This window comes from Ambystoma mexicanum, chromosome 7p, assembly GCF_040938575.1.
Source record: "Ambystoma mexicanum isolate Mex_15411 chromosome 7p, UKY_AmexF1_1, whole genome shotgun sequence".
Taxonomy (NCBI): Eukaryota; Metazoa; Chordata; class Amphibia; order Caudata; family Ambystomatidae; genus Ambystoma; species Ambystoma mexicanum.
This window is the reverse complement of record NC_090939.1, coordinates 647814894-647837511: the sequence shown is the minus strand read 5'-3', so window position 1 is coordinate 647837511 and position 22618 is coordinate 647814894. Positions and strand designations below refer to the sequence as shown.

Sequence of the window (22618 nt, the reverse complement as noted above, 5' to 3'; positions counted from 1 at the left end):
GTCAAGATTCTGTCGACATCTTCCCCTCTGATGGTGGCAGAAACTTTCTGTATTACCACCCATTTGACGTCCATATTGGTGTGATTTTTCTTGACAAAATGATCTACCAGTGGTTTATCAGGTACTTTGTTTTTCATGCACGAGCGGTGCTCGCATATCCTGGTCTTCACTGGTCTCATGGTTTTGCCCACATATATGAGTCCACATGGACAAGTTATGGCATATATGACCTGCTTTGTGTTGCAATTGGTGTGGTCCTGCAAAGTCCAATTAATGTCATTGTGTTTGAATATTTTGGTAGTCTCTGTGAATTGGCAGACGGTACATTCGCCACATCGGTAGTGGCCTTGTACGGGTGGAAGATTCCATAGGGTGCTGGTAGACTTGGTGAGCTCGATGAAGGTGTGTACCAGGGATTTTCTGATGTTCCGGTTTTTCTTGAAGGCAAATAGTGGGACTTTTTGTAGTGATCCTGCGTTTCTGATGATAGGCCATTGTTTGACGGTCTTTTTCATGAGGTCGCTGAGTGGGCTGAACGTAGTGACGCATGCCAGTCTGTCAAGTTCCGTTTTAGTGGTTTTGGTGAGACATATCGTGTGGTCGGTGTTGGCGGCCCGCTTCTTGGCGTTCTTGATGGCTTTCCTGGGGTAACCCCCATCGGCGAGCCTAGTTTGGAGGTCAGTGGCATGTTTGTCAAAAGAGGTGCGTTCGGTGCAGTTTCTTCTGATGCGAAGGAATTGTACGTACGGTAAATTGTACTTCATGCTTTCCGGGTGGTAGCTGTTGAAGTGAAGAAAGGTGTTTCTATCGGTGGCTTTGCGAAACAGTTATGTGTTGAGATGGTCGCCAGATTTATAGATGTGTAGATCTAGAAAATCGATCCCATGGAAATCCCAATGTATGGTGAATCTGATGTGCTGGTTACGCTGGTTGAGCCATCCATGGAAAGCCATCAGATCTTCAGAGTCGCCTTTCCAGATGAGAAGAACGTCGTCGATATATCTCTTCCATAGGATGATGTTCTGTTTGTAGGGATTGTGCGCTGACAAGATGTGTTCTGTTTCATAATGGGCCATGTATAGGTTCGCTATGTCAGGAGCAAACGTAGCGCCCATGCTGACCCCTTTGATCTGTATGTACAATTGGTCTCGCAACAGGAAAAAGTTTTTGGTCATGGCCAATCTGACACACTCCAAGATGAACTCAGTGGGGACTGCCGTGATGTTGCTTCTTGTGTCGAGAAAAAGTTTCAGTACTTCCAATCTTTCTAGCTGGGGTATTGATGTGTATAGAGCTTCCACATCCAGGGTGGCCAGGATGTATTCAGGTTTCATATCAATCTCATTCAGCACAAGGATGGTATCTGTGCTGTCCTTTAGATAGGAGTCCATTCTGTTGACGAAGGGTTTGAGAAAAAAGTCGGTGTAGACCGAAAGGGGTTCAAGTATCGAATCACAGGCGGAGACAATGGGTCTACCGGGTGGATTGGTGAGGTTTTTGTGCACTTTAGGTAGTATGTAAAATGCTGGGATGCATGGGTGGTTTTTGTTCAAAAATCGATGTTCCTCATCGCATATCCAGGATTCTTGTAGAGCGTGGTTTGTCAGGCTGAAAATTTCTTCCTGCAGTTCTTTGGTCGGATTTCTGTGTAGAAGTGAGTATGCATTGACGTCGCTCAACAGACATAAGCATTCCCTATCGTAATTTGTGGTATTGGAGATGACAATACCCCCGCCTTTGTCGGCCGGTTTGATTGTGATAGCAGGGGCACACCAGATAAGAACGCCGTAGTAGCATCGATTGCTCTGGTCGAATGGGCTCTCGGACGGCCTGGCAGCGGTCGGTTAGCCAACCGGTGGCAGTGCATGATGCAGCCGGAGTGCCATCTAGAAATAGAAGACTTCGAGAGAGCCTTCCCTTGATTCACAGGTCCAAAGTTCACGAACAGCTGTGATGTCCTCCAGAAACTCTTCGTGCGGTCCACGTAGAACTTCAGCGCTGTAGCCACATCCAGCAAGTGCAAAGTCCTCTTGGCCGGCGACGAAGGAGACGGGAAGAAAACAGGTAACACCAAGGGCTCGTTAAGATGGAAGTCCGACGGCACCTTGGGCATAAAGGAGGGGTGCGTCCTAAGCACCACCCTCAAGGCATGGAAAGTCAAGTACGGTGCTTTGCAGGATAGGGCGTGGATCTCTCCCACTCGTCGTGCGGAGGTAATGGCCACCAGGAATGCAGTCTTCCACGACACAAACTTCATCGGTGCGGAGTGCATCGGCTCGAATGGGGGCCCCATGAGCCTGGTCAGCACCACGTTAAGTTCCCACACCGGGGCCGGGGCCTTCACCGGCGGGAACGACCGGAACAGTTCCTTTCATAAACTCTTTTACCAGTCGATGGGACCACAGGGACGTCCGTCCTGTGGTTCTGGTATATCTGGAGATCGCCGCCAGATGAATCTTAATGGAGGCATGGGCTAGCCCAGCCTTTGCCAGCGATAGCAGGTAAGGCAGCACTTGAGGGGCCGTAATCCATAGGGGGTTGATCTTCTGTGCTCGGCACCAGATAGAGAACCTCTTCCACTTAGGACCGTAGCTTTTGAGAGTCGAGGACGCCCTGGCCTTTGCAAGAACCTCTCTGCAATCGGCCGGTATGTCGTAGCCTCCAAACTCTAGCGCTGCAGGAGCCAAGCCTGCAGGTTCAGCGACGCCAGGTCGTGGTGGAAGATGGCGCCTCCTTCTCTGGAAAGAAGATCCGCGTCCGCCGACAGCTTGATGGGAGGGGACGTTGACAAGTCCAGAAGGTCCGGGAACCAGATCTGCCTCGGCCACGCCGGTGCGACAAGGATCATCCTGCACCGGGACCTCTTGAGCTGGCTGATGAGTCGAAGCAGCAACGGCAACGGAGGGAACGCATCCAGGTATAGGCCGTCCCAGGGGAACGAGAACGCATCGCCCATGCTTCTCAGCTAGGGAAACCTGCTGGCGAACCTCTTGCACTTCGAGTTCGTCGCTGTTGCGAGCAGGTCGATTTGGGGTTTGCCCCATCGCCGGAAGAGTTGATCCACCTGATCCTGGCGCAGTTCCCACTCGTGACACGCACGCAGCTCCCTGCTGAGCGAGTCGGCGATGGTGTTGCTTTCTCCTGCCAGGTGGAAGGGAACCAGGAACATCCCCTGGGCGACGGCCCAGTGCCACAGATCCTGTGCCTCCTTGGATAGGGCTGGGGATCTGGTGCCTCCCTGCTTCCGTATGTAAAACATTGTCGTGGTATTGTCCATGAAGATCCGCAACACCTTGCCCTTGAGCGATGGGAGGAACGATTTGAGAGCCCAGAACACGGTTCGGAGTTCCAGGACGTTGATGCGCAGGAGCCTCTCCTCCGGGAGCCAGAGGCCTCTTGCGTGGAGATCTCTGGTGTGGGCGCCCCAACCTTCCAGGGAGGCGTCCGTCGTCACCATCTCCTGGTACGCCGGCGTCTGAAAGTCCTTGCCCGCCATGAGGTGCGCTCGAACGCCCCACCACTGAATCACCCGCCGGAACACCTCGTTGAGGGGGACCCTGTCTTCGAAGGTGCCCGTCGCCTGCATCCAAAGGGCGTCGAGAAATTCTTGAAGAGGGCGCATCCGTAGTCTGCAGAGGCGCACCAGGTAGATGCAAGAGGACATCATCCCCAGGTGGGACTTGATGGACCTCACCCTGGCCACGTCCGTGGCTAGCAGGCGCTGCACTTTGCCTAGAATGGTCTTTGTCTGTTCTTCCGACGGGGCCGCCAGGCGCCTCACTGTATCAAGCTTCGCTCCCAGAAACAGGGCCACCTGCGACGGCACCAGGTGGGACTTTGGGTAGTTTATGGCGAATCCCAGGTCTGAGTAGCTGGACGGTCCTCGCGGTGTGTTCGACGGCAAGTTCCCTCGTCCTTGAGCGGATGAGCCAGTCGTCCAGGTAGGGGTAGACGTGAATCCCCTGCAGGCGCAGCCGCGCCGCCATTGGTGCTAGGCACTTGGTAAAGACCCTGGGGGCCGACTTCAATCCGAACGGCAGTGCTCTGAATTGGTAGTGGCGTCCCTGGATGACGAACCTGAGGAACTTTCGGTGACTTTTGAGGATGGGAACGTGGAAGTATGCATCCTCCAAGTCCAACGACGATAGAAAGTCGCCTTCCTCCAGCTGTCCCAGTACGTGCTGGAGGGTGACCATCCTGAACTTTTGTGATCTGATGTATTTGTTCAAACGACGAAGGTCCAGGATGGGGTGCCAGCCGCCCGTCTTCTTCCTGACGAGGAAGTACCTTGAGTACACCCCGGAGCCTCTTCGGGGCAAGCTCGATGGCGCCTTTCCTGAGCATCGCCAGTACTTCCAACAGCAGTTGCGGGACGTGATTTTCCTTCCTGGCCACAAGTGGAACGTGAGGGCACTTCTTCAGGAATTCGATAGTGTGTCCTCTTGCCAGGGTATCCAGCACCCAACGGTCGGTGGAGATGGACTTCCACACGCTGACGAAATTCGTCAGCCGGCCTCCCACCAGGGTGCTTCGGTGGGGGCCCGAGACCACTGCCGGTTCAGTCCTGCTTGGAGATGGTGGCATTGCCGCCCTGGCCACCTTGCCGACGGCGGCGAGGCGCTCCCTGCTTGCCACGACCCCTGTAGGCCTCCCGAGACGAGGAGCGTGCCGCCTGGCGGTAGGACGACGAGCCACCGCTGGATCCCTTGGAGGCACCCTGTCTGCCTCCGGAGCTCCGAAATGGCCGTCGTTGCTGAAGGGCTCCTAGGGCGCGGGCCGTCTCCGTGTCCATTTTTATGGCTTGGAGGGATTCGTCCACCGCCTTCCCGAACAAGTTGCTGCCATCGAACGGCATGTCCAACACCCTGGTCTGGACGTCCTGACGGAAGTCGGTCGCCCAGAGCCAACCCCGTCGTCATAGGCAAACACCGTTGCCCACCGTTATGGCGTGGTCCGACGCCACCTCGCCCTCTTGCAGTATTTCCAGGGCCTCGGACCTCTTGTCGTCCGGCAGGAAGTCCAATATGGGGGCCAGCTTATACCAGAGCTCCCTGTCGTAACGGGCCACGATTGCCAGGGCGTTGGCCGCTTTGATCGTCTTCGACGAAATGGCCCGCCGCCCCATGGCTTCCAACTTTTTTCCCTCGCCGTCCGGCGGGGAATTCGACGTCGGGGCTCCTGACCCCGCCGCTTTCTTCTTCGCCGCCACCGAGACGACCGAGTCTGGCGTTGGCTGGGCCCTGAGGCACAGGGGAGCGGTTTCGGGGACCCGGTACTTCTTCTCGTACCGGTCCCGTTCGGCTGGTGCCGTGGAGTGGTTTTTGAGAACCGACAGGCCCTCCTCCCAGATGTCATCGATTAGAGGCACCGCGATGACAGTCTTCCTCTTGGCCTCCCGGCGCTGATAGAGGAAACCTTCCTTTTTCTGCTCCTCTGGGCAGAGCTGGAACAATTCGGACGCCCTGGCGATCATGGCGTGGAATGAGCCAATCTCGTCGGGCGGCGAGGCCCGTGCGATGGGAGACGGGAGACCCGTTCCGTCGTCGTCGCCCTCAGAACCCGTCGTCGAGCCCAACACACCGTCATCTCCCGACGCGTGGGAGGATGAGGAGGGAACTGTAGGCCTTATGGGGGCGAGCGGAGGAGAGGGTTGGGTCCTCTGTCGTTTGTTCTGAGGACTTACCGACGGGCCAGGCTGCAGGTCCTCCGGCCTGGGCCGTGGGAATCTCGTCCTTATCTCAGAGCATAAGGACTGGATCGCAGACAAAATGTCCGCCGAGCCATCCTGAGGCCTAGGTTCCGGCTGCGCCGGAAGGGAAGGCTGCTCTTCCTCGCCATCTTCCTCGGTTATCTCCCGAGGATCTTCCTTACGGGATCGAACCTTCTCGAATTGGACTTCGAGGTTCCTCACGGCCTTGGTCAGTTCCTCCTCCGAGGCTGACTCCGAGCTCGAGGAGGCTACTCTGCCCCCCCTCGCTTCTTCCATCATGGCGGCCACGACGATGGGCTGAAAAGAGGATTCCCTCCTTGGCGGCAGGGAAACTCTAGTCCCGGAGGCAGTCTCCGCTGGCGGGGTCTCTGCCAGCTTGGCCAGAGTCGCTGCGATCGCCTCGATAGAGGCCTTTGCCTGCTGGGTAGGGGCCTTCACCACCTTAGGTGCGTCCCGGGCCTTCTCCTTCGGGGGAGGGGCGACGCCTCGCTCCCCCTCTTCCGAGATCGGACGGGGCTTCTCCCGAAGCTTACCCGGGGTCTCGGACTTCCTCTTCCCCGAACCGGAGCGCTGGCTCGTGGTTGACGGTGCCAGGGAAGGTGCGCCCTGCCTGGCGACCGAAGAGCCCGACCTTTCGGCGCTCCCGGAGCCAGCGGACTCGCGGCGCTTGACCTGGTGTTGGGCCCCCGTCGCCGGGGCAAGGCACAGGACTTAGAAGCCCGCTCGGACCCTTTCTTCTTCTTCTCACCCGTTGAGCCCTTCTCCAACCAGCTGGCGAGACGGGAACGACGGTTCCTCATGGTCGGCTCCGACAAGTTCTTGCAGAACTGGCAGTCCTTCTCTACATGAGTCTTGTCCCCATGAAGACAGTAGAGGCATTGCGAATGTTCGTCTTCCTTAAACACATTCTGCAGCCCGCATCCAGGGCAGCTGCGAAACAGCTTGGGTCCGGGCGACGAACTTGCATCCTGGGCCATCTCAAAGTAGGCCGCGAATCTTCTGGAATCCTCCAAGTAGTCTAGTTCCGCATCTACCAGTTTTCCGAAAAGGGACTCTTCTAGAGGATTAATTTGTGTAGCCAGCATTTCCACCGTGAATCCAGTACAACACAGCCAAGTGTGGGATTTTAATACTGCTGCATTGACAATTTGTCATCCTGAGTTCTCTGCTGCATCTAAGCATTCCTTTACAGCACCGGCCGCTATTTGTCCTCTGATAATAGATTGCACTTGAGCTTGTAGTATGTGGGGCATGTCCTTAACACGTCTACTTAGTCCCATAGGCGTGTAGAACTAGTAATATCTAGGCTGTATTCATTTCTAGTTACAACTTATGTCTCACATGTTATACCTTCTTACACTCTTTTTCTGGTGCAGCCTCTGATGTTAAAGCTGGGGTCCCTCACCTCATCCTTGCTGTAGTTACAACCAATGAATCAGGGACAGATTGTGTGCTCACAGTTATGGTCTTCTGGTGAGGGAAGCACTATTTCGCAATCCTTACATGTATAGATCTGCAGGTAGTCGGTTTTTCAATTGCCATTTTATATGTGTAATATCTTATTACTGCAAAGTTTTCATAAATGACAACAGTTTTCCATTCAGCTGAACCCCACTTCTGAACATCCCATATTCCAACGATTTAATTCCCTACCCCCCTCATCCCCTGGAGTGTCCCCTCAGGCTTTCTCCCATATATTCTATACAGGTCAAGGTCTTCCCTAGGATGCCGACTCCTGATCAAATTGAAATAGATTTCGGGTATTTCTTCTTAAAAAAAACACTCCATGTCATCTCCCGGTTGAATGGGTTGTCATGTAGCAGCCGAATCAGGTCCTGCATTACATATAAGTCATGACCCTTCTGGGCCCACTCTCTTTCTGAGGGCAGGTTTTTCCCCATAGACGTTCTCCTATTGTAACAGGGTATAGCAATTGATTCTCCAGGCGTACCGAAGGCTGTTTCTGGTCTACCCTCAGGTGTATGACCAGTACCCTCAGTTGAGATGCCATGTAGAAGTCACCCAAGTCCTGGAAGCCCAACCCAGCCTCTTCCTTGGGTAAGATCAGGGTATGATACCCTTTTCTGTTTTTTTTAATTATTTTAACATCTGTTTATTGGCATTTTCAAATAGAACGATAGCAATTGATTTCTCCATCCCAAACACAACCCCACCGTATTCTGGGTTTCTTAACCTGCCAGAAAGCTTTAAACAGCCTGGAATTGATTTCCTTCAGAGTTTTATCTGGAATTTCCACCAGAAGCCTTTGGAACAGAAATCAAATTGTCTGGGTACTACATTAATTTGTATGGAGTGTACTCTACCGAACCATGATACGTTCGCTTTCAACTATCTGGTTCAGGTCTTCTTAAATCTTTAGTAGGGACATAAAAGTTGCCTCGAAAAGAGATCTTTCGTGTACCGAATTTATCTTATTCCTAAATAACAGATTCCAGTCATTCTCAACTGTTAAAAGCGGTCCCTCAAATCTCCCACTCCTGTCTGCCGAAGGGAAATAAGACTGACATATATATTTAATTTGAATCCCATTAATTGTCAATTTCTGTTGATTGCCCTGAACACCTCTGTTCAGGGCAATCAACAGAATTCTGATGGAATGAAGCAGGTCCTGCGAGTGGAGGATGTCCGAAAAAAGACCCAGCTTATGTTCGAGACTCTCCCCAACCCCATATGTTCGAGACTCTCCCCAAACCCACCCTTACTCGTATGGCCTTGATAAGCTGGTATGATCTTATTTTGAGCACCAGGGGTTCCAAAGTCAGGACGAACAATAGAGGGGAAAGCGGCTACCCACGTCTGGTTCCCCTTTCCAGAATAAAGTTCCTGGATATCTTCCCATTAGCTTTCACCTGTGAAGTAGGTTTAGCATATAGAGCGTCCATCTCCCTCCTCGTTCCGGGGCCAAAGCCTGCCTCCCCCAGCATTGTATGAGGAAGTGCCATCCCACACCATCAAATGCCTTTTCTGCATCGAGGGAGTCCATTACCGGGTCTTCATGTGCATGTCTTGATCACTCCATAAGATTTAGGGTTTTCCGGACAGCATCTGCTGCCTGCATGCCTTCAACAAAGCCAACCTGGTCCGTATTTATTAGACTTGGCAGGACTATGTCAATTCCAGAGGCCAGAATCCTTGTAAAAAATGTTGCAAAATGTAACAGGGAGCTCAGGTGTTAAACGAGGAGTTTCAGCGAGTCCCTCCCCTCTTTCAAAATTACAGCAAGAAGGGCTTTCCTAAAGGACGGGGGTAAGTCTCCAGCATTCATGAGGTTATAAACCACTTTGGCTAAGAGTGGTGGCTTGGTTTAAATGAAGTGCTTATCTAATGAGACTGTGAACCAGTCTTCCCCCTGTGCCTTCCCAGACCACGTTTCCTTGATTTCAGCAATAACTTTCTCACTGGTTATCATTACATCTATTTTGTCTGAGCTTTCCTTATCTAGTTTTGGACGATCCAACCTCGCCAGATAGTTGTTTGCATCTTCCAGGGTTCTTGACTCCTCTTCTCTATACAATTCTTGATAGAATGTTAGGAAGCCTTCCAAAATCCCATGAGGGGTACCTATCTGGGACTATCATATTTATACTCTGTGCCCTCACTCTACGCGCTAGCAGAGTCCCCACCTGATCACCTTTTGCATAGTACCAAAATTTACAAAATACCTCTCCCAAAATAAACTCCTTCAGTTTCATCTTTTTCCCTTATAGATGTCTTCCTTCTCTCTCTCTCTGCCCTGCGGAAAATATCCCTTCCTCCATGTTTTTATCTTCCTTCTGAGTTTAGCCTATAGAAGGAGCCTCTCTAGTTTCCTTCTTGAGCCCCCTTTGATCAGCAAGCCCTGAACTGTCGCTTTCCCTGCTTCCCAGAGCACACTACTCTGTATGTGCGTCTTATCATTCTCCTCAGAATACAGTTCTATGTCCTTTTTAAGATCATTTTCTAATACATGTTTCAATAAGAAGTCCTTGAACCTCCAAAATGTATCCCTGCACCCCAACTGGCCTTTGTCCACCTGTATCATTACAATTTTGTGGTCCAACCAGGCTACCTCCATCATGTTGCTTGAAAGTGCTCCATGCCCCTGCTCTAATGCCATTTGAATCCATTTTTGACCACTTTAAAACAGGGATGCAGTAACCAACAAGCTTTGGTTGTTCCAAATGATCCCCCATAAAATCAGTTACCACCTTCACCTATATGCTGATGCCAAATGTGCCTGCGGCAAGCCCTCTTCAGCAATACAACATACTTTTGCTGGTTAGCAGAAAGCACAGTACTGGGTTTTAGGTTATGTCCAGTTGAGGCAGTTCCCGTTGGAGATGGATACCTCGGAGTCCAGACAACATTAAGATACACAGCTTAAACGAAATAAGACCAAGCCAACCATTGGTTGCAGGGCTATCACCAAAGGATAAGCATGGCAGAGTACACTACGTTATTCTCTCATAGGGAGCAGGGATGGGGGAAAAGGTACAGGGTAGCATACAACACCACACAATAAGGGAATGTGCTCACAGTATACATATTAAAAATGCACTCAGGATTCAAAATTGAGGGGAGCTATTTAGCTCCTATTTGTAGCCTAGAAGAGCCTGGTTAGCTTGACACCAACTGATACCATGAGCTACTTTTGGCTCGCCAGGCCATCTGACGCCAAACACAACTATGTGAATTTAACTCTATGCATTTGGGACAATCTATAAACTTAAGGACACAGCTAAATGACATTTAAAGCATAAGGGCTCATTAATAATGGACACAATTATATGTTTCCATCTTTTGTGGAATTTCGATTTGTGGAACGCTATGCGCTAGCGCTCAACATCCAACAGGTTGGAGGCCCTTCTTGCAACAGTCTCTCTCTTCCATAGCTTCTTGCCCTTCCCATGCAGCCTTTGAGTTCTTTCACCGGTGCGCGGCAATCCTCCTGAAGCACCCCGGCATCCCACAATCCCCAGCTGGGCTAAACGGTTGAGTTTGGCTGCTTCATTTTTCCTTGCGCCGTACCGTGAAGGCTGCAGGTCACCTGTAGATTGGGAGAATGCTTGGCCTCTTCTCCGCTCTACGCCTGGTCACGGAGGTTGGCATACAGCCTCTTGCTCTCAGCCCTGCCACGGAAGAGCACCGGTTCTTCCATACCTTCCTTTAGCGTTGGGTAGTGGTTTGCCTGCTCCTCCCATCCACTGGTCTTTGCCGCCTGCTGGGTTCTCCTTGAGCTTCTTCAGACATGAGCCGCTTGCTCGTGTCGGGTATCTCTCCCTCCTGCATCAGCTGTGAGGAATTTAAATGTTCCAGCGTTGTGTCTCTCCTTCCAACAACTAGCTCTTGGTGTGGGCTTCCATGCTTTAGTTATCTTCCTAGCTCCATTCCTCCTCGTCGCAGTATTTCCAAAGGATTCATATATCATGGGATTGATAGTTTTTGTAATTCTTCAGGTTATTGTAGCATGCCATCAGCAAGTCTTGTAGGTTGTTGAAGGGTGTTACCACAATATCCCATCAAGGTAAGAGGAATGGAGGGGGTATCCCTAAAAGGAAACGGGGGATACCAGGTCTCATAAAATGATCCCACCCATCCCCCAAGGGTCAATCTCACACCCCCATTTGGTCCTCCCTCATATAGCCGCCCTGGTTCTCCCATCTGATGGAGATGTCCCCATCTCCTCCAATGAAACTGCCTTGCCAGTACAACATGTTATCTCAAGACAAGGGGGAAACTCGTCACCCATGCCCACAAACCCTGAATTTAGCGGCTTGGCTCCGGAGGTCAGAGTTTGGGCACTTACAACTCCCAGAGATGCATGGACATACTTAGGGAGGCGAGAAAACCGAACACCAGATACTGCTACTCCAGTAAATGGAAGCAGTTTGTTATCTGGTACAATTCCAAGGGCGTCAACCCTATTGACTACTCTCCTACTCACATTGTATTGTACCTGACTCACCTAGCTGTGTTTAGTCTTGTTCTCATTTTACTTTGTTAGGTGTAGGCCTCTCTCCCACTATACATGACTCTCAAATCTAGCTGTGTTTAGCCTTGTACCCAAATTGTATTAGGTGTAGGAGACTCTCCCACTATACATGACTCTCAAATCTAGCTATGCTCAGTCTTGTACACAAATGGCATTGTTAGTTAGCTGTGTTTAGTCTGCTTATCATATGCTGATACCAGCTACAGTAGGTAACCTAGGGCGATCGCTAAAGGACTATCAATTCTAGACCCGGACAAATATTGCAGCCTACGGTACGTATTGCTCACACCACTAGCATGGAGATAGGCCGCAGGCACGGCCAAGCATCCATGCACGATAGAACACGTCTACGGCCAAGCAGATCCAGCCTAGTTTCACACATAGCCGTCCAGAATGAAACACCTCTCGTACCACAACATCTCTGCCACTTGAATACAGCGACCACCACCTGGTATAGCTGGCCTCACATACGCTTTCGACAACAGCAATCCATCTCTAACCTCAAGAGCACCCACCCATGCGCCTGACCTATACTGGGCTGCTTAGTCGAGCCTAGCCAGCCACCCAAGTCTTAGAATGGCAAATATGCACACACGCATCTAAGTTATTCCCCAAGAATCTCTAACCACATTGACTCCGATCACCAAGGGCGTTCAACCAAGGAAAAATTGCATTGAGGCCACACACGTGGTAAAAGAGCGCTATATAAATAACAAAATATAATACAATACAATATATGGTAAACCATTTCCCAGAGAAAGCTCCAGCTTTCTTGGGCAAAGCGGTGGTATGCATTTGTGGTGGCGGGACGGTCTGGTCCTAGTCCACATCCATTCCAAAGTGAGTTTGTTACTGGGCATATGTGGTAGCCACAGACTGTCCACATTGGACAGCCCCTATAAGTTTTAATGGTACAGATCCTTACCATTGGTGCGCTGTGGGGAAACTCCAGCTCAAATCCTGGACAAAGGAGGTGGGCTCGGGGGAGACTTCAGCTCAAATTCAGGATAAGGGGGGACTCCTGCAGCCATTTAAGCAGACTGTTGTTGGAGCCAAGACCCCTACCAAGAGGAGCACCCTGCTGAAGATCCACAACCAGTCATTGGAAGCCAGCCAGCATTGCTTTCTTCAACCATCCCAGTGGAGCCCTGCATCTTTGCTGATCTCCAGAAGAGATTCTTTGGTGCTTCGACCCCTAGATCAGTGGGAACCAACAGTCTTGACCCCTGCTTGAGGGCTCTGCCCTTTTTAAGCATTCGTAAGCATCCACAGTCATCCTGTGGGCTGACTAGCTTCTTTCTGGGCTACCTCGCTGCATCGTCACCATCCTGAGCTGAGCCTTGGGACTATAAAGATCCTCGACTTGGAAAACAAGAAGCATCCCCAAAGTTCAAGGCAAAATCATTAAAAGGTTGGCACATCCAACGCTGGGACACATGCCATGGAGGTAGATGGAGGAGTTTATCGAAATGGAATCAGTCAAGGAGGGGCAGTTGGGGTCCGAGGAAAAACAGCTAAATTCAACAAAAGGGAACACCTGGCTCAGATTAAGCTGGCACCCATCTCCACAGAGCTCAATGGAAAAAGTGCTGAAAGTGCACCACATTGGCATCTGATTAGCTGAAGGGTCTACTAAACCCACATCGGCTGAAGAAATCGAGAGCCCTATTTTATAGATAGTGGTCAGAGCAAGCCCGAATAGTAAAAAAAGACCTTCCAACTTTATCAAATAGAGACACTACTTCGATCAGCACACGGCACAGTCAAAGTGCCCCGAAAAATGTGATGCCTATTTTTAAGATGGATTTTTAGAATTAGTCCTGCGGACAGATACCAATGTATAGCCAAACTATCTGGGCAGTCTGACTGAGCAGCAAGGCTTAGACTGACTAAGTGCGAGAGTGGTGAAGGGTTCAGTTAAGCATACACAGAGCACTGTTAATAATACAAGTTAGGCAGAATGCATAAAAAGGCAGTTATTTATTTAGGCCATAAACTCTTAGCAATGAAAAACACAGATTGCGTTGTATTTAAAGAAGGGACTTATGTCACCTTCATAGCGAACACACTTTTTGAACATGTACTTCCTACAGTAATAAAGTGAAAAATCACTTGATTAATTCTCTTTCTCATTACTTCTTAAAAACAAGGGAAGTGCATGGGTGTCAACAAAATAAAAACAATTACTTACACCTTTGCTGGGTACACATAGCGGAGTTCCTTGCTTTACCACGCCTGCTTCCACAATAACACCCATCACAATAGGATCCCGAGAGTTAAAAATATACTGTGGTAGGATTCTAATTTTGCAGGGAAATACTGCAATGTGCCTAAGAAAAGAAGACAAAGAGGAAGGCATGCTTATCAATCTTCTAAAATAATCAGATTAGTACACCAAATAAATGATCATCAAACAGGATCACAAAGTAAGGCAAATCAGGGTTATAAAGGCTATGGATGGACATTGCATTTAAGGGAAAGAAATATAAAGCATCAGGACAAAGCAAGGAAAATGTGGTTCTGGATGGGCCACAGCTTTCAACCAGGAGGCACCTACTGACATTGGTTTCAGTGCTTAGAACATGGTTTCACTGCTTAGAACAGAACTCTTCTTGAAAGAAACCCCCCTTTGGGAGACACTTTTTCAGTGTCCAGGCAGGAGGAATTGGAGTCTGAATGCAACACAGAATCCAAGCAACTAAGCTGGGTGCAAGCACTGGTTATATACAGTCATGTAGCCAATCGGAGGCAACTGTCATTAATCCCCTCAAGCAAATGAGGACATGTCAAATATCAGGCTTTGATCTGCTGTCACTCTAGACTCAAGTACTCAGATATTAATCAATCTTTGGAGCACTAGGTGTGTGTGTGGATCGAGCCACAGTACTTTGAAACACTTGGGAACTTGAAAAGGATTACAGACCTTCTGGCCTTATGTAACCATTTGCGGGTATCCAGGGAGGAGGAGCTACAGGGGCTTATCGTGACACTAGTTTCATCACAGGGAAATGCGAGTTTGACTGGTACAGATATTTGCTTATGCATTTTCCACAACACCAATGATTCAAAAGCATCATAAAGAAGATCAGGGATACACACATGACACAAATATTAATGGTGGTAACATAGGCCATCCTGGATTGTACCCACACCCAATACTGATGTCAATATAACAATACATTATGCTTTTGAGTTAACAAAACCAATCTATGTTTGGAGGGCCCAGATTGGTGGACAATATTTGCCAGGTGTTAGTATTTATCAATCGTGTTTGTCTACTGGATAACTGGGGGCAGGTCTTCCTCCTTGACTTTCGAAGTAGAACACTGTGGTTAGGTTTTCAGATTAATCATTGTGCTGCATTTGTGATTTAAATGTGCGCAATACCACTAATAAACAAATAACTTACATCTCAGCAATAGTCTTTCTGATGGATGTTCTTCACATGGATTCATTATTTGATATTCAATCTCAAGTACTAGCCCATTTCAAAAAATTATGTTGCCACCAGGGGGTGCAATGCAACTCAATGTTGGCTTTGATGAGTGCTGCTGGGCGCCAAACGTGATATCTGGGCTAGTATATATGGAGCTGTCGCACTCCCTGAGCTCAGTTCTGCTTCCTTCCATAGCACTCAGCCGCTTTAGGATGGCAGAACAGATTAGGTGTACAAGATATCCGCCAAAAGGGGGAAGTGGGGAGGGCAATGAGGAATATCCATCAGAAAGAACATTACCGAGAGGTAAGTAGTTTGTTCTTCTAAAGGATTCCTTTCTCTTACAGATTCCTATCTTTGACACACTCCTATGACAGCACATAAATCCAGAGGAGAGCGAGAGGACACTGCTTGAACCAGAAAACTCTGAAGGAATTCGACAAATGCAGCACCCTGTCAGACAGTGAATCCAGAAAGTAATATTTGGCATGCATGTGCAACAAAGCTGTTTGATATATGTGCAAAATAGGGACCCCCTACCTGCCACCCCCCAGGCACATCCTTCCCAACCAGATAGTTGCATTCTTGACCGGGTTGTTTTAGTCGCAGCCCTGTCAACACAAGCATAACATACAAACAGCTGGTCATTTTACCTCATGTTCTTCATTCGAGGCACATACTAGCATATTAGCACATATTAGTTGAGGGCCCGCACCAGGTTCAGACAATGGAATACCTCCTCAGATTCAAAGGTGAGGCAGAGGAAAAAACACAGAAAGAAGGATTTTCCGAGAGATGAAAGTAAGGAAATTCTCACTTTCAACGTCACCTTCTCCTCGAAAAACACCAAGAGGGCATTAACAGAGCTAATTTGTCAGTCTTGTGGAAGTGATGGCAACCAGGACAATCACTTTAAGGGTGAAAAACATTAATGAAGGGGCTCAAACAGAGCTCCCATGAGGAAAGTCAACACTAAATTCAAGTCCGATGCAGGAACAACAAACTGGCGTGGGGGAAACTTGTTGCACAATGCCTGCAAAAATTGCAAACATTGGGAATTATTAGAAAGAGCCTTGCTCAGGGGCCATTTTAAAAACCAAGATGGCAGCCTGGTAGACCTTCACAATGCCAATATGCAGGTGGGTGGAGGGCAGAAAATCACAGACTGAGGAGGTAGAATAGATTAAAGGGTCCAAACCCCTCCCCTGAAACTAAGCAGAGAATTTAGAACATCTGCAGGTCTAAATGGATTTGGTGGCCAGCCTTCCAGCCGAAAGGAGCAAATCCAGGATGTCGTCCAACAAATTCCACTCCTTATGCATCAGCCTATCGTCAGCCAAGCACGACGGCTCACGAAGCTCAGGCTGCTGAGGATTGAATGGAGGACCTGCCCCCCCCAACTGGGAGAGCAATTTAACTCTTGATCAAAGGTGCTAAGCAGGGCAGATATACATACCCAGAAGCTCTGGGCATCTTCTATGTATCCACTTTGTTTCGATAGTTACACTGACAACTTATGCCGTATGCACGACCCAACCGCTATTTTCGCACTTGTCTCCGACGGCAGCACAGACTTCACCGATTCGCGGGCATAGTCCAAGTGCTCTCGATTTAGTTCTACTCACCCACTATTTTCACTTATGGCGTTTAGACTATCAGACTATTTCCATTTGATCTTACTGATCTATATACATTAGCCATTACTTTCATTTCAGCTGGCGCTTTTTCTACCGCTATTGTCCAATCAAGCTGACGGTTTTCAAAAACCTCTGATGACGCAAGGGTGTGTCTCTCCTTACTCATCTTCATGAAATATACTGCTTTGGTAAATATTAGCATTCCTGGGACATACTAACAATGGGATATATTTTTTTTACCAATTGGTCTTGTTCACTTTTCTTGGCTAAAATATAGAGGTCTGCCCCGGTGCAAGAACCCCACTCTCATTCCACGCGGTCTTCCAGCACACGATAGAGTATCCTCACATACCACCTCAGATAATTGTTTTACATCGATGCTCTTACATGATTGGTTAACAGGAAGGTGATTTGGGCTCTTTACGTTGACCTTTCTCCTCTCCTTCATTTTTCAGCAATACATTTGGAATTGTTCTACCCCCATTACCCTATACTATCCTTACTATGTAAGTTAGTTTTGTTGTTTCTACTAGTATGGCGCTTGTGCACATTTAATATAGATTCCCTTTATTCACTGAAATTTGCAGTAGGTATAGTCCACACGTTTTGTTTTTAGATACCATTGTAAATTATTGATCACCATGAGTGCCGACGCGTGTTTCGACCATAGAGGGTCTTTATCAAGGCTAGGTTTGAGGTGTGACTTGGGTGGTGAAATAAGGGACGGCGTCTGGCCAAGGTCTGAGGATCACTTCCTGGTTATGCGCATCTGTTTCATGTGGTGTTGCTTAACATTGTGGCATGGTCTGCCAGTCGTTCACTATATGTTAATTTACATACCTACATTATTACTATCAGAGTACTAGTCATATGCATGAACTCACTAGTTGCAAAGGTTCCATTAAAACTGCTTTTGATTTTCTCGCTCTCAAGACCAACATATTTTAAACGTGATGCTTATTCTTACTGTAAATTACTACGATTAATTTTGGAAAATGTATTCTAGATCCACCGATCTGCACCTGATGAAGGAAACTATCCCGAAACGCGTTGTGCCTTTTATTTGGAAATATAAAGGAGAATTGCACACAGAATTGGTTCTACTGAATTGTTTTTTGTGAACTACTTTGTCACATAAATTGAATTAATTGCTTTATAATATACAGCACATAGGTGTGCAGGGGACGGGAGTGCCCAAATCTTTTCGGACACCATTTTGTATTTCTTCACGTCCCCTGTGCCCAGTACGAAGTGATCAGAATCAATCTACACCCGAACACCCTCAGTCACCTGAGGTCTAGCGAAATGACAAGAGGTTGATGGAAACGCAAAGAGGACTTAGAAGTTCCACTAGACCGTCAATACGCGAGCCCTCGCCCCCAGAGCTCGCTGATAAGCAAACTGTCAGGAGCAGAACCACTTGTCTTCTTCACCCTGGAAGTGAAGAGACCTACTTGAAGAGACCCCCAAAGGGAAAAGAGCTCCTTCAGACCTTCCTGGCAGAGCTCACAGGCAAGGGAGGTTGAAGTCTGTGTGCATCTGCTACAACGTACGACGACAGGGAAAGATGGCCAGCCATCAGAGATACGCCATTCTCTACGGCCCAGAACCACAGTCTGGCAATGACCCCACACTGCCCCATTTGTTAAGGTAGTGCATGGCCACTGTGTTGTTCAAGACCAGTACAGTCCTGCCTTTCACAGAGGGAAAGAAGACAATCCGGGCCAGCATGGTCATCCACTGCTCCAGCAAATTGATGCGTTCCCAGGCTTCCGTCAGTGACAGTTGAGTACCCCAGCCCTTCAGGGACACATCGGTGCCCACTGTCAGTTCAGGCCAGGTTTGCTGAAGCAATGCCCCTCTCAGTAAGGTGTCCTGCGGTGACCACCATGCAAGATTTTGAGAAACATCTTCTGTGACCTGCAAAGGTCTGACATGTTGCCCCAGAAATTAGATCAATGATACTGAAGTAGCCACTTGAGCGACCTCATGCGCAACCCAGCATCCAGCACCACCAGAATACAGGAGGCCATGAGGCAGAGCAGGCGCACCAAGGTGGATGCTGGTTCTACTTTCTGGGAGCAAAAGATTAACTATATGGATAATGTTCTCCAATCAATCCTCAAAGTTGGGGAGTGTGGTGGTTTAACCCCCATAAGAGCAGTTTACTGTCGCAGGCATAGTAATCTGAAAGCTGGTTGTTTCTAGTTTCCAAAGAAGTTTTGCCCTGCAATTTAGTTTTGCCTTCAAATTGTTTAGGGAAGCATTACAAATCAGTATTTTTAATAACTGGAAAGTGCACATTTTTAGGCCCATACACTAAAACTACAGTCATGTCCTAGCCATAAAATGTACCAGCTTGCTCTTATACCCAGGCAGTTATATCTTGTGGGATCAGCTGGGTCCTCCAAACTCTGCCGCCATCTGGATGTGGAGCAACGTGGCCTCCGGCTGCTTCCTTGCTGTCTAGTACAGTTGGTTTATAAAGGATTAGGACCTCCCATTAGGATGATCTGGTCCACATGTTTCCTTGTTAGCCAATCTAATCCTAACAAGTTTGGGTCATTCATTTAATCAGCTGCAATGGTCTGCCTGTTCGTTTCCATCAAATTGACCCCAATTTTATTTTATCAACTGCACACATCTAATCTTATGATTGTCTTCCAACTTGGAAACCCAAGGTCAGAGCTGCCCTTCAGTCGATTGTCGACTGCTTTTGACAAAATTGAGCAGAGCTGCACTTGCCCACTGAATAACCATTTCTGGCTGGTTCAGCTTATCTAAAAAGTAATTCCCGTTCATTTCTATTTCGCATTGACTACCATGAAAATATTGAGACACAAAGTTATGTTTATTTGTGTTGGGTTCATTTAAAACCTTTACAAAAGATTTACAAAAAAGCTTCAATTTAAAACTTACAAACATACAAAATACAAAAATGTAATGAATACATCAAATTACAAAAGTTAAAATTTCTCAGGCTATATCCAAATTATACAGATAGGGTCTGGTAAGTACTTATATAATCTCACAATTCATTCATATAAAGGTACATACATTGTTTAGAAAACTCAGTACAGCTAAACTCAGAGCCACCGATTCGCCATGCATAATGTTAAGCCACAAGAGGTCAGGAGGGACCCAATTTAAGTTAATCACACATTTTCTAAAATATTCCCTTCTCTGTGATTGCAGAGCCTCAATACAGAATCAAATGGGGGAGGGATTCATCATCTTTCTCACAAAATCTTCATTTTTTTGCGAGATTTTCAGTGATCTATCTCTAATCCTTAGAATCATGTTGGCATGGATCACATTTAATCTAAACAGCATGAAATTGTTTCTCATTTTTCAGTTTGGAAAATGCAAAATATAGAATTCCATCACTCCCAATGGTGTTGGATTAACAATTTGAGAATGGAGTTGAGAACTCAGAATTATATCAGTCGTACGTGTCCAGTTAGGTCTCAACAGTATTTTTTTGACATTCATAGGATTGGTCAACAACATATCTAGCATGGTTTCCAATTCATCCAATAAAACCAAGCTTTCAGTCTTTAAATCAAGGATAAACCCCTCTTGTGTTGTACCTTCTCTTACCCCCTTGCTTAGTAGACAATATAAACTTACTCCATGCGAGATATGGAGTTTTCTGAAAAGAGCCAATCTTTTCCATTCAAAAACACTTTGTATAGACTGCAATCCCAATTACTATTTTAAGGCAGGTAGTATAACCCATTTAGGGATAAAGTATAGGATTGATCACCATATTAATGCTTCAATTTTTCCCACTTCTTGGACCATCGAACTTGGGGAATAGGTCTACTCTGTAAATTAAGGGAGGAATTGCTTTTGCATTGCAAAACTTTACAGTATGCACTAAGGACAATTTGCAGTATTTGCTGTCAATCTTATTCATTTGCGCAATCAATTTTAATGCTCCCCCCACCCCCCATAGCAAATGCGGTAAAAACATTTCTTTGGGGAAAAAATTATAGGAAAGCCTAGGTAGATCATTGTCATTCTCATTTGAAGTTTGGTGTGATCTAAAAACCATGCAGATTTACTCATTGCTTTGTTTTCCTATTCAACCTTAATCCCACAGATTTTGCCGAATTAACACGTACAGTGTCTATTTGTGTATATTGACCAAACGCTGAAATAAGCCTTTGCAGTCCTATTGGTTTATGATCGAAAAATTGTATGAAATCATCTGCCTACGCAGCCTAACTGATTTTCGTTTCTCCTATCCTTGCCGGCACAAAGGAGGCAGCAGCAAGACACTGCCCTACTTCTGCTACATACAAGTTGGATAAACATGGGGCCAGTATGCAGCCTTGTCTCAACCCATTTTCAATGGAGATTGATTTACTTAACTGCCCATCACTATTGAGCCTCACTTGCAGTCTGGAGCCATCCTGTAGGTGTATTAGAATTGATAATAAATTGGGTGGTAATCCCTAAATTATCCAATTTGTGCCACAGTCTATTTCTGTCCACTAAATCGAAAGCTAGGGATAAATCCATTGAGGCCACATATATTAGGGCCACACATGGTTTCCAGGCTGGGCTCTGTAAAGAGTATAACAAAAGGCTGCCACTATCAGCTCCTATGTTTTTCCAAAAGCCTAACTGGAAAGGCTTAAGATTTCATTAGAGAAGGAACAAGTTACTTACCTTTAACTGTTGTTCTCCAGCATGGGTCTATCATGGATTCACATGCTCATGAATATTCCCCGTCGTCAGGCCGGGAATCCTCGGTAAAGAAAAAATCAGTATCAGTTTCGTTTCTGATCTGTCTTTCTTAGTAGTAACCAAGCACTGATCTCTGGGTCATACTGCCCCCAGCCAATGACTGCCCTCTACCTAAGCCCCTCCCCTGGCAGCCATCCTCAGATTTGGTAGCACGTAAAGTGGCAGTATGACCAAGTGAAGAGACGCAGAGGGGAAGGAGGGAGGGTTCGCATGTGAATCCATGCCAGACCCATGCTGGAGAACAACAGTTACAGGTAAGTAACTTGTTCCTTCTCCAGCATGGGGTCTGGCATGGATTCACATGCTCATGAATATAAGAATACATAGCAGTATACACATGCACAACCACGGGAGGTGGCAACAGGCTCAACATTAAGCAATACAACAACTCAACATTAAGCATCTCTTAACTCCTCACCAGGCTCACCTTAAGCGAACAGGTCGCGCAGCACTGCTTGGCTGACCCTGGACTCCTCCCTGGAGTCCCGATCGACGCAGTAGAATCTTCTGAAGGTGTGCTCGACCTCCACGTAGCAGCCCTGCAGATGTCCAGCAGGGGCACACCAGACAGGATTGCTGTGGTAGCAGCGATCGCTCTGGTCGAATAGGCTCTCGGACGGCCGGGCAGCGGTCGGTTTGCCAACCGGTGAAAGTGCATGATGCAGCCGGAGAGCCATCTGGAAATGGAAGCCTTCGAGAGAGCCTTCACTTGATGCACAGGTCCAAAGTTCACAAACAGCTGTGATGTCTTCCGAAAACTCTTTGTGCGGTCCACGTAGAACATCAGCGCTCTAGCCACATCCAGCGAGTGCAAAGTCCTCTCGGCCGGAGAGAAAGGCGACGGGAAGAAAACTGGCAAAACCAAGGGCTCGTTGAGATGGAAGTCCGAAAGCACCTTGGGCATAAAGGAAGGGTGCGTCCTCAGCACCACCCTCGTGTCGTGAAAAGTCAAGTATGGAGCCTTGCAAGATAGGGCCTGAATCTCTCCCACTCGTCGTGCGGAGGTGATGGCCACAAGAAATGCTGTCTTCCACGACAGGAACTTCAACGGTGCCGAATGCATAGGCTCGAATGGGGCCCCCATTCAC

The 22618-nt window shown here is 47.9% G+C and overlaps 1 protein-coding gene across 1 annotated transcript in view; it reads right to left on the bottom strand.

Moving 5' to 3' along the window:
- Nucleotides 1–22618, bottom strand: part of EIF5B (eukaryotic translation initiation factor 5B) — a 1211079-nt gene that overhangs the window by 86991 nt on the left and 1101470 nt on the right. The window contains exon 22 of the mRNA XM_069636688.1: nt 13894–14032. Coding sequence (XP_069492789.1) covers nt 13894–14032 — 139 coding nt within the window. The remainder of the gene's footprint in view (nt 1–13893; nt 14033–22618) is intronic.